The sequence below is a fragment of the Phascolarctos cinereus genome, unplaced genomic scaffold (assembly GCF_003287225.1).
Source record: "Phascolarctos cinereus isolate Bilbo 61053 unplaced genomic scaffold, phaCin_HiC Scaffold_5;HRSCAF=322, whole genome shotgun sequence".
NCBI classification, from domain to species: domain Eukaryota; kingdom Metazoa; phylum Chordata; class Mammalia; order Diprotodontia; family Phascolarctidae; genus Phascolarctos; species Phascolarctos cinereus.
The window spans coordinates 39,570,215-39,582,828 of record NW_027555958.1 but is presented as its reverse complement, the minus strand read 5'-3'; the positions used below and the strand labels follow the sequence as shown (position 1 = coordinate 39,582,828).

General features: G+C 41.1%; 1 protein-coding gene and 1 pseudogene across 1 annotated transcript; both read right to left on the bottom strand.

Annotated features, from left to right (window-relative positions):
• Positions 1 to 589: 589 nt before the first annotated feature.
• Positions 590 to 2,852, bottom strand: LOC110192197 (nucleolin-like; annotated as a pseudogene).
• Positions 2,853 to 6,197: 3,345 nt separating this feature from the next.
• On the bottom strand, positions 6,198 to 9,812 carry LOC110192271 (C-C motif chemokine 13-like). The gene is made up of 3 exons (XM_020963339.2): positions 9,384 to 9,812; positions 8,027 to 8,141; positions 6,198 to 6,736 (listed from the first exon to the last, which is right to left on the bottom strand). Exons 1-3 carry the CDS (start codon positions 9,457 to 9,459, stop codon positions 6,547 to 6,549), a joined length of 381 nt encoding a protein of 126 aa, XP_020818998.2. The 5' UTR covers positions 9,460 to 9,812; the 3' UTR covers positions 6,198 to 6,546.
• Between the last annotated feature and the right edge of the window lie 2,802 nt (positions 9,813 to 12,614).

The window sequence follows — 12,614 nt, the reverse complement described above, 5'->3', positions numbered from 1 at the left end:
ATAACTTTCAGTAATGGAACTAGTTGCCTTAGGAGGTAGTGAGTTGTCTCTCACTTTATTTTTTTTTTTCTTCAGGTTAGGCCCTTTTAATGTATGCTAAGACAGGCTACTGAAACAGGAACCAGGAGAAAACATTTACCTTTTTTGTTTACAGTCAAAAACAGGTGTAAAAATGGAACTACTACAGATATTTGTAAGAAAAGATGGTTTGGGGATATAATATTATAGACAAAAAGGTTAACTCCCATATCTATCACTCATCTCTGCAAAAAGTTTATATGGAACATCTGTCCAGTAGAACCAACCACTCTCTCCCTTGAAATGTCATCCAGGTTTTCCCAAGAAGACCTCTGGACTGCACGTTTGTCTTGGAATGTCCACAGAAGGCTCTGCCAATGATTGGATGACAAGATAAAACCTGTAGAGTCCATTCAAATAGCAGAGGAAAAGAAAATGGAGAATAAGCTATTCACCCTTCACCTTTTTTCCTTGTTTTCTTGTTGTTTCCACCTCCTTAGATACTACCCTGACCTCCAAAGTTTCCTCGGCCTCTGACATCAAGGCCCCCGTGGGTTCCTCTGCTACTTCCTCAGCCACTGATCCCACAACCACCAAAGACATTGGACTTGGCTCAGGCCACAGTTACTTTGTTTCCATCAATCTTACTATCTTCCCTGACTTTGTTCACAGCTTTAGGCAACTTCTGAGCTGAAGTCCACAAAACCAAACCTTATCTCCCTGTTTGTGACTGTCCTGGCACCAACAGAGCCATGAAAAGAATCTTTCAATGTTTCTTCTGTCATGTCTTTGGACAGACATTTGATGAACAAAGGATCAGCTTCTTGGGGCTGCATCAGTTTTCTTCTGCCCCTTTAGCTCTAGCTCAAGAGCCGTGCCTTCAATTTCAGTATTGCTGTAAGACTTCAAAGCTTCTTTTGCATCTTCCACAGAGGCAAATTCAGTGAACAGGTAAGTACTTTTTAGGTCAGCCTTGGCTGCTCTGGGACAAGCTAATCCATGTCTCCTCAAATACTTCCTACAGGCTTCCTCCAGTGGCACGGAAGGTAAGGTTATTCAACACCAGTGCCATTGAGTCTGCTGGCTTGCTGTTATTCCCACTCCAGGAATTATTCTTCCCACCTCTTGAATTCTCTTGACCTTGACTTTTCTCCTCTGTGTTGTCCAGAATGAATACTTGACCATCAATTTCAGTTCCCTGTTTCTCTTTCAAGGCCTTGTCCATGTCTGCTTTTATCTTAAATTCAACATAGGTAATTCCTTTGGGCGTCCACCCTTGGTGCAGACCATTCTAATCTCAATAACATCTTCAAACCCTTCCTTGAGGTCCCTCGGAATTACTTCATAAGGCAGATTCCTGATGAAGAGCACCATTAAATCTCAATCTTTTCTGCGTTCTTTTGCCTTTTCCAGTTTCACCACTGAGTTTCACATCCTCTAGTATGTCTTCAGTTGATTCAGACTCCACGCAGCCAAACTTCTTGGTGGCATCAATGCAGGCATCCCCATGTCTAAGACCATTTTTTACAAGGAAATCCTTGATGTTGATTTTTAGCTCAGAAGCACTTTTGTTGAAGTTCAGGTTACCAAGGAAGAGGTTGAACTTTGTAGATGCTTCGGGTTTCCAATTCTGGTTTTTTGGCTTTGGGGTCCATTTGCCCATTTCCTTTTTCCTCTTCTCTGGTATTTCTTTGATGGGCACTTCCTGTTATTCCTCCTCCTCTTCATTTTCACCTCCCTCCTTCTCCTCCTCATCTGATTCCTTGGGCAGCTTCATAGAAGTAGCCTTCCTTTGGTAGGAATCCATAGATTCTTCTTCAGAATCTTCCCCTTCATCTTTATCACTTCCACCTTCCTTCTCATCCTGAGTCATGTTTGGTTGGAGCTGCTTCCATTTTTGTGGTTCTTATTCTTCATCCTCATCTTCACTGTCCTCTTCTTCAGATTCATTGTCATTTTTCTTGGCTTTCTTCCCATTTGGCAATCCTTGGCATTCTTACCACCTGGCCACCCTTTCTTTTTGGTTGGGGGAGCTGCTGCTTTAGCTGGAGTAGCTCCCTTCTTGCCTGGTGTGATGACAGCTTTGGATGGGTTAGTCACTTTCTTGGCAGGGACCAGGGCTTTCTTACCAGGAATCATAAAGGCTTTCTTGTGGCAACAAAGGCTTTTTTGACTGTTGATACTTTCTTTGCTGGTGTAGCCACAGCCGCCTTACTCACCTCTTCTCCACTGCTTTCTTCAGTTTCTTATATGTCCTCATCCTCACTGTCTCCTGTCTCCTTTGGGGAAGGAGCCATTTTCTTTGGCTCACTTTGGTTTCTAGCTTCCCCATGGTGGTGGTCTATGACTAGGTGGCCGAGGGTACAGATTTGATGGCAGAGATCCAGGCAATGTCTCTGGCAGAGGAAAGTGTGGGGAAGAGTCCATCCCTCAGCAGCCTTTTGCTGGTGAGACCTCTCCTTAACTTTAAAGTGAAGGGGTTGGATTAGATATCCTCTGACATCCCTCCAGCTGTAGACAAACTTATACCCTTCTACCTACATGAACCTTTTCCTAGTCATCTTGGATGCTATTGATTCAACAATCCCTCCTCCACCCCAAATTACTTTGAGTTTATTTTGACACATTGTAGTAGGTTGGGAGCTAGCTTTGGAGTCAGAAAGACCTGAGTTTCAGTCTTGCCTACGTACAGTGGCTATGGGATTCTACACAGGTCACTTAACCTCAGTACCTTGGGCAACTCTTTCAGATGACCTTCGGTGGGAATCCATATATTCTTCTTCAGAATCCTCCTCTTCATCTTTATTACTTCCATCCTCCTCATCCTCAGTCATGTTTGATTGGAGCTGCTCCCATTTTTGTGGTTTTACATGGTTCTTATTCTTCAATTGCAGAGAAGGTGCCAACCTACACTGGTGGAAAGAGGTTTCTCATCTGGAAGTTCTCTATAGAAATGAAATCATAGGCCCAGTCCCTACAGCTATGGTATGTTTTGCATATATTTATATGTTTAGCACATGTAGGTTATGGAGGTCTCTCCAAAAACTCCATTCACAATGTCAGCCTACCTCTCTAGAGCTTGGCTGCTAAATCTCCCCTCAAAGTTCTTGGAGTATCCTTGAGAGACTGGGGAGAGGTTAACTTTCTGAGGCTTCATAAACTCCCACTGGCGTGTTTCCCTCCTGATGGTTATTAGGTATCAGTGAGTCAGTCAGATTTAACTAGCTTTTAGATAACAGTACTTACTAAGGTGGGATTGTTAGAACAATTGGCAGGAAATATTCCCTCCCTGAAAAGACTCTGACACATTCTCCTACAAATACCTATAGAAGCCAGGGGAGAATAGGCTTAAACTTGAGAGTGTATGATCACTCATAGGTTGTGAATGTCCTTTTTGCTGAAGATGTTTCCCATAGTTAAGCTGTAGTTTTTCTGCTGGGTTTCTTGAGGAGCCTTGAATTTGCTGTTCCTCATCCTGTCTAGTCTATCCTCAGCTCCCAGTAAAGACACTGCCACCAGCCATTATTTTCACAGGGACTCTGATGGAATACCAATGAAAAGTTCTAATCCTTCAACCTCTTGAAGTTTAAAACATTCTCGTCTGGCTGAGGTGGGAGGGGAGGTAGGGAAGGAGACCAATATTTTCCTCTCCCCTACTCCCCAAGCAATGCCTTCTTAGGGGCTTGGCTAGAGGCTTCCACCACTTCCAGCACTGGATTTCTTAATTACAGACTAACTTGCTGTGTTTATACAAGCCACCCAGGGTATTACTAAGTCCCCCCCAAAATCATAAGGGATCTCTGGTTGATAGGCAGGAGATAACCAATCCCTATTCACATCTAGTTCACATGTCTGATCAATTAATTCAACAGATACCTGTCTTCACCTAAAAAAAAAGAGTAACAAGAATAGCTAGGGCAGAGTGTGTGGCCCTCCACCCCTCGATCTTTCCATATACATACCCATTGCTTCCTTCTCTAGGAAGTAAACTCCTGGAGGGAAGATATCGCTTTATTTTTATCTTTTTATTGCTACCACTTAGCACAGGACCTGGCACATGGTACATTCTTTATTAATGCTTGTTTACTGATTGATAATTTGTCTGGTATGCTATAGATATATTTTTTTTCTCCCAGGTTTGTGTGTCAATCAAGTCTTTTCCAACTCTAAAATTCTGTGATTCTGTGATGTTTCCAACAGGAATAGAAATTATCCTGCCTTCTAATTCTTTTCTAGCCCTAACAACACCTAACATAGGATTGGACACACAGAAGGCACATATCCTCAGTAAATGAATGAATGAGGTTTTCCTCCTAGTGACTAAAATAAGGTGATGGTTTGAATTGACTACAAGTACTTGAAGATGGTGAAGTTCTTAACTCACATCTTTCTGAGTGAGTACAAATTGGGCATCTGAGGGCTTGGAAAGAAGATGGCATTAGTGGTTCTGGGGGTTAAGGGTTACACGGCATTGGGATAGGTGATTTCCCCATACATTGAGAACCGTGTGTGTGTGTGTGTGTGTGTGTGTGTGTGTGTGTGTGTGTGTGTGTGTGTATGTGTGCATGTGTGCATATGTGGTAGAATGGAGAGAAATAATCAAAACCAAAAGATAGGGGTAAGGGATAAATTTAGGGCAGCCTCCTAGCTTCCTAACCTCCATTTTCCATCCTCCCATCTCTCTTTTGAGATTCAGTACCATGTCTCCAACTCTACCCACTGGGCATTTACCTGCAGATGTCCCATCGGCACCTCAGACGTGAAATGTTGGAGACAGGGCTCATCTCCCTGAGCCCTCCCTTCTTCCTAACTCCTTCACTTCTTTTGAGTGCACCCTCATTCTTCCAGTCATGAAGTTCATGACTGAAGAATGACTCTTGACTTTTCAGTCTCTCTCATCCCACTTTGTCAAATCTTGATTACATTTCCTCCACCGTTCTCTCCACTCACACTCTGACCGCCTCATTACTTCTGGATTACTGGAAGAATTGGCCTAATTGGACTCTCTGCCTCAAGTCTCTTTTGTCTCCATGCAAGCTTAGAGATGATCAATACCACCAATGGGGTATTTGTAAAAGCACTTAGAATAGTACCTGCAAAAGTAAGCATTTTATAAATGCTTATTTTCTTCCTTCCCCTCCCCACAGTTTCCACAGTAATATTCCTTCATTGCAGGTCTAGCCATGTCACTGTTATGCTCAAGAAGTTACAATGGCTTCCCATTGCCTTTAGGATAAATACAAACACCTCCGTTGTCACTAAAGTCTGTCAAATTCTGTCTCATATATTTCCAGGCTGATCACATATGATGTATATAAAGCACATACATGTCATATACTCTACCTTCCAGCAAAACTGGTTTACTTGTTCCCCATATATAACTATCTCCCACCTCCATGTCTTTGCACAGGATGTCCGCTTCTCTCATGTCAAGAATGGTTTCCTTCAACTCTATTTCTTAGAACCCTTGGCTTCTTCCAAGCTTCAGCTCAAGGGCTATTTCTTCCAAAAGGCCTTGCATTTATGCATTGGTAAACATGCATATCCCTAGTAGAATGTAAATCCTTGAGATCAGGGACTGTCACACTTTACTATGTGGATCCCCAGTGCCCTGCACAAGAGTATAACATATGTTGGCTGATTGCTAAGTTTTGATTGATGTCATTCCTCTTAGCTCTGGAAGAGCAAATTCTAAAACCCATAGCACATTTACTCTGACATACCGAACTCACTTAATTTAAGGCTGATCTTAAGGTAGCTCAGGACTGAGAACTTCCCAGAATAATTAAGCAAGCCAAATACCTGAATGAAAAACTGCTTCCTGTTTCAGTAAACAGGATACAGGATCCTGAGGGCATAACAACATTTCACAACCAAGTGGAACAAAGCTCATCATTTCACTTTATGACTTATAATTTTTTTTACAAAGTCTAAAGAAGGATTTCTTAACATTTATGTATAATGAGCCTCTTTGGTAGTATGACTTTTATCCTGGTCATAGTTGGTTTGCCCTGAAACTGAGACAGCTTCAATCAATTCAAAATGCCACCAATATACTTCTTTATTTTTAATCCCTGCTCTCCCCTCCACCCCTTCACCTCGGCACCCTGCCACCCTGGGTAATTTATTTTCTACACACACACACACACACACACACACACACACACACGAAAAAGCAGTTACCAGGTTTTAAAAACGAAACTTTATTTTTATGGCAATTCAATCACCCTATCGTAGCCTCCTTTTCCGTAGTAACATTTTTCCAGACAATTCAAACATTATTCAAACAGATTCTTGTCATTTTTCCTTGAGGTAGGGAGGAGAAGAATTTCCCCCATTTTGCAAGGAGTCACCTAAGGCCCATTGAGGTTAAATGACTTGCCCAAAGGTTGGTTACAAAGAAAAATAAATAAAACTAAACGCACAAATATTTATGGCACATAAAATTAAATAATAATAATAAGAGTAAACATTTAAATTATAATAAATGTCTCAGAGAGCAGCTATGGAAAACTGGAGGGAAATAAATTATTCTTTACTCCTGCTTTGGTGTGAGGTCACATTGGTGTAAGAGGTCACATTGGGGTAAGAGGAAGTGGTTAAGGCCTTCATGGGCTTCATGGTCTTGGCTTTCATGTTGTCTAGGTTCTTCATAAGATGCTGGACCCACTGATCCTTTGGATTAGCACAAAGGTTGAGGCCACGTTTGGTCACAAAGCTGTGGAGGAAAGATTTTATAAGAGCTTTTGTTGAGTATCTTTGTGTATTTAGCCAATGTGGTTGAATCATCCTACCCTAAACCTGCTCTCCATCCCAATCTTGACACACTCCCAAACTGGGATAGGAGAAGGAGGTACATCAGGAGCTGCTTTCAGGAGAATATGATGCCCGTTCCTGGTAGAGCTATCCTGGCTCTTGGGATAGTTTATAGAGTTATCCCTACAAGTGGGGAATAGGTGCTTATGATGAAATGATGAGTAGTAACTGAGATAATTCATACATTGAGCTGGAATGGATGGTTGGGGATCAAAGGAAAGAGCCAAGCAAAGTTTAGAGACCTATACACTGCATCCCCTTGTGTCTGTCCACCAGCTACCACTGCCCACTTGCATGCTGTCTCATTCCAGCTGTAGATCCAAGAATCTTTTTGTTCTTCCCTGTCTTCCTGCATGTGAAATCAATAAATCTCAGAGTTGTCCTTTGGAGTTCCTTATATGGAATGATAGAATTATGGAATGTCAGAGTGGAAAGAGACCTCAATGATTATCATCTCTCATTTTTTAGAGGAGCAAAATGAAGCTCAGAGAGTAGAAATGTTTTGCTTAAAGTGACTAGAAGACAAAGTGGGATGTTTACTTCCCTGGCAGAACAGGCCATAAGCCTAGAGCTAAAAGGGTCCTTAGAGACAATCTTGTCCCAACTTGAGGAAACTGAGATCCATGGAGGTTAAATGACTTGCCCATTGTCACACAGATATTCAGCATGGGAGCTGGAATTTGAATCCAGATCCTCTGATTCCAGAGCCAGTATTCTTTCTGTTCTACCATTCAACTATGGATGATATTTCTGAAAGAACACCAAGTCAAGAGTCAAGAGACTGGGCTGTCCCACCAAATGGCTGTGAGGCTTTGGACAAGTCATTACTTGTCATGGACCTCATTTTCCTCGTCTATAAAATGAGGAGATTGGACTGGAGAGTTATCCTCTGCGTATCATTCCAGTTCTTGTGTTTTATGGTTCTAGTATTCTACTCTTGACTCAGATTTGTTAATGTCAGTCTTTTTGATTGTGTCCCATATTCTTTTTTTATTTTTATCAGTAGACTCAATTACATGAAAAGTACTCTAACTAGTTCTTACGTCCAAGCACACAAAGTCCTAAATCAGCTCTACTTTCACTTCCCCAAATGCCGAAGACTGATTCAGCTTCTGCTGCCCCACTCCTTTCCCCCCTTGTGCGTAGTCAGTGCAGTACTGTGATTAGGATGTCGTTATATGCATTAACTTACATCACTGCTTCCTTGGCGCACATGCTGCTGGTCTTCTTATAGCTGACCAGGAGTTTCAAGGGGATCTTCTTGTTGGTGTACTCAAAGCAGCATTTTTCTGGAGTATAGACGCCATCTAAATCAATTGAGGGAATATTTGCAAAGCATTTAGCCCAGTTTCTAGCACATAGTAGGAGCTGAATACGTTTGTTCCCTCTCTCCTCCCCTTTGAACAAAGCCCAAATGAGAAATATTTAGGATGCTTTATTTTTCCCCTGAAAGGTGAGTTATCCAAGAAAGGGAATCCAAAAGAAGATAAGGTACAAAGATCAAAACCCTTCATTTGCAATTCTGTGCCATGCTACTCTTCTCTCTCCCCACCCCCAGTCCCTGGCCACACCCCCGCTTCAGATCCAAGGACAAGAATGAGTCCCAGGGCGAGGCTGAGGATGATACACTAAGGGTGTAGGAGGGACATGATTCATGACGTAGTTCAAGCTTTTGTTGCTCCATCAATGAAATGGGGAGGCTTCATAGTAATACTATCCCATTTCTACCTGACAAGTTTCTGCAATGCAATTAGTGAGTTGAGATTCGGAGATTGAGAACTTTTGACACTTAGTTATATGTTCTTTGTTATCTGAGACAGCTAGTTGCACAGAGGATAGAGCCCTGGCACTGGAGTCAGGAAGATCTGAGTTCAAATGCAGCCTCAAAAAACTCACTAGCTGTGTGACCTTGGTCAAGTCACTTGACCTCTGCCTGCCTCAGTTTCCTCAATTGCAAAACTGGCATAATACTACTCCCTACTTCCCTGGATTTTTGTGAAGATCAAATGGAATAATTTACAAAGCTCTTATCACAGTGCCTGATACATATAGTAGGCACTTAATAAATGCATGTTCCCTTCTTCTTCCCTTTTAGATAAGTATCTAGTGTTGAAATTTCAATAAAAAAGCAACTGTACTATAACTGCTAAAAAAAAAAGTCAAGTTAATTCAATGTCAAGTTTAAATTCTGGACTTTCATGCAACATTTTGCAAAAGTTCCTGGGGCTCAGCTCTAGAAATGCCTTCTCCACACACCAGAGGCTTTCTCTTTGAGAGGGTCATCCATCATGGTAGGGGAGGATGCTGGGGTGGAAGCCATGCTCAATTTAAGATGGTGTGATAGGAAGGGCTTGAGACTGGGAGTTAGCAGTCTTGGGGTCTAGTTCAAACTCCACAATTAACTAACTGTTTCCTTAAGAAAGCCATTTTCTGGCTTTTGGTTAAATAAAAGGATTCCATGAAGTTAGAGGCCCTTCTGATATTTAATGAAAACAAGATGAGGGCAGGTATCAGGAGGGATGGGAGGGAGGAGAACCAAGTACACTTACCTGGTATGCCATAGACCTGACAGATGAAATAAGCAGTGAGGAGGACCATGGGCAGAACGGCTCCAAAGATCTTCATGGCACCACGAGGAAAGAAGAAGACTTTGGGATGATGTTCAGTAGGTTCTAAGGTTGTCTGCCTTACTGATCATTTGGCTCTCTTTTCCTCCCTTTTAAAGGGAGAAGAAAAGGGCTCTAGAGGGATGGGGGGGGTCATCTTTAGGGCTGTCAATGGTGGAGAGACTCCTACATCTGCTGAGCAGACAGCATGGATCTGGGGACTTTGCCAGGAAGTGACAGAGGAAATTTGTGGTTTTGAGTTATGCATGGTTTCCAAGTCGGGGCTAAGATGATAAAGCCATAGGTGGAAAGAGCCCTGCCCAAGATGACTTCAGGAAGCGAGCTCCCAAAGCTATTCTAAGTGGCCTAGCTTTTTCAAAAATCAAACCTCTTCCTCAGAAAAGGAAGGAAGCAGGGACACCAAGGTCAGAAAGAGGTCTGTACAGATTTGAGGATCTTTCTGCTCCTGCCCAATGTTGAAGAGGAAGCCAGAAACCTCTGGGTGAAGAAAAAAGGAGATCCCCCTTGGAAAGAACTTTGGCCTCTGTTAAATTAATCACCAGTCCTTAATGTGAAAATATGTTTAACATGATTGCATATGTATACCCTATATTAGATTGCTTGCTGTCTTGGGGTGAGGGGTTGGGAGGGAGGCAGAAAAATTTGGAACTCAAAAATCTTACGAAAAATGAATGTTGAAAATTATCTTTACATGTACATGGGAAAAATAAAGTACTACTTACTAAATAATAATAATAATGATAGTGATAATAAAGGAATAAAATAATCACAGTCATGTAGCATTGCCAGGCTAATGGACAGTAGTGAGACAGAAGAGATGGGGACCTTCTTCCTTCCCCAGTGAGCCCTCTCCAAGAAATAGCTGAGATGATGCAGAGGAGATTCTGCAGTAGCACGCATAGGGTCAACCACACTACCAATGCCTTGGGTATATTTTCTTTGTTTTCCCCTTAATGCTATGTGCTCTTTCACCCCTGCACAGTTTTGCTTAAGCTGATCTCTCTTCCTGGATCCTTCCCTTCTTTTCTTTACCTATTAACACTCTACCAGCCTCGAAGGCTTAGTCTAAGTCTTATTTTCTCCACATATAATTCCTTGAATATTGTAGCCAGTCTTAAAAACATCATTCTGAGAAAGGGTCCATAGGCTTCACTGGGTATCTAAAGGGTTCCAGGAAACAAAAAGCATAAGAATGTGCTCTCTCTTAATGATCTGATCCATTCTCATGGCCTCAGCTTTTATTTCTATGTAGATAATTTATAAAGGCTTACATCAAGTTTCAGTTTCTCCCCAGAGCTCCAGGTCCATATTCCTAATGACCTGTTGACCATATCCACCTAGATGTTCCCCCTAGTATTTCAAACGCAATATGTCACACACTAAACTCATCTCTTACCCCCTTTCCTAAACTTTCTTATTCTAATTTCTTTATTTCTGTTGAGAGCACCGCTATCCTTCTGGTCATCATGCTTATAACATCAAAGTTCTCTTTCATTCTTCCCTCACCCTCGTCCCTGACATTTAAGCAGTCCCTTCAATTCTACCACAGCAATCTGGCTTGCATAATCCCTCTTTAGCTCCTGACGCAACCACCTTATTTCATGCCTCCTCTACTTTTCACCTTGCCTTCCTATCAGTCTCCTGTTCAGTATATGCCCTTTAATTGATATTTCCCTCTACTGCCCAAATTTTGTCTCTGATTGTGCCACTTTACCTGAAAGCGTTCAGCAGCTCCCCATTCCTTACTGAATAAAATATCAACGGCTGTTGTCATTCAATGGCCTCCTCTGTCTGGTTGTAATGTACATTTCTCATCTTACCTTTCTCATTACACTCATATTATAAGATCATAGATTACAGATTTAAGGCTTTCTGAGTTCTACCCCTTCTCCATTTTATAGAACAATCAAATAAGAATCAGAGAGTGTGAGTGACTTTTTGAGGTCACAGAGGATGTTTGTGACAAAACTAGGATTTCAACCCAGGTGATCTGACTCCAAATCCAGCACCATTTCCATAGAGCCACATTGCCTCACCGACATGATACCTGTTTGGACTGCTCCCCACCTCTTATTCTCATTCTATTTTCTTGAAGCATTTTGTCTTACTTAGAAAACAATGTTGTGTAAAATAATGAACATTGAATATGGAGGGAGTATGGGAGAAGAGGAATTTTAAGGTCCTTTGCAGCTTTGATTTTCTTTGCCCATATGGTTTGTGGATTTCATAGAAGAGAATTTCTATTTCTGTTTCGTAGTACCATAACAGAAGCAGACTCTAAGCCATGTGCAATGAGTAGAAACTTTTCTTGGCTCTCACTTAATGATTTTTAGAAAATCATTGTTATATCATACTCAGAAACTGTAGCAGCATCATTGAATGCTGACTGATTACTCATAGAAGTGTCTACTGTTTCAGTTGCCTTCTCCATTGGTGATGGGGTATTTTCTCAAGTGTTCAGCAAACATGGCTGCCACTGCCATACTTATCTCATTCCCCACCACTGGGGAAAGGGCCGCCATCTCGCTGTATTTTTATTTCTCTTGGATTCCACAGGACAATGCTTGACTGCTTTCCAGGTAAGTTTCTGCGGGATATAGTACAATAGTTGATGACTATCATTTTATACAGGGGTAGAATTGGGTGCTGGGAAACCATATTAATGGAAGGAACAAAAACCATTTTGCTAATGTAGCTTCACATGTTGCAGAATTTGTGAAATTTGAAATAAATCAGTGGCTTTAAGGAGTTCTTTCTAAATCTTGATGTTTCCTTAGGACTGCAAGAGATTGGAGCTCCTTTAGGGATGAGTAATGAGTTTTTTAAAAAAAAATATATAGCCTTATTGATATCTTTTGTTCTCACATCATCTAAATTTTAGCCTATGTTCCTTTTGCTTTTCCTTCTCTCTCTGAGAGAGCCATCCCTTATAACAAAGAATGTTTTCAAAAGAAAAGGGAGATAATTAAGGTCACCAATACCAATCAATACCCTTTAAAAATTAAAATTATTATTATTAAACACTATTATTTTAAATATCATCAAATATTAAATAATTATTAAATAACAATTCTTAAAATTATTTTACTTTTAAATTTTTTATTTCAAAAATGAAATTAAAAATTAAAAATTAATATATGTATATATATGTAT

What these genes read in the sequence shown, in the direction of transcription:
- LOC110192271 (XM_020963339.2), bottom strand. Translation starts at nt 9,459, where the DNA reads ATGAAGATCTTTGGAGCCGTTCTGCCCATGGTCCTCCTCACTGCTTAT. An exon ending in TCAGGTCTATGGCATACCAG is followed by an intron (nt 8,142 to 9,383) that starts GTAAGTGTACTT and finishes CAATTGATTTAG; the next exon opens with ATGGCGTCTATACTCCAGAA. An exon ending in TGCGCCAAGGAAGCAGTGAT is followed by an intron (nt 6,737 to 8,026) that starts GTAAGTTAATGC and finishes TTTCCTCCACAG; the next exon opens with CTTTGTGACCAAACGTGGCC.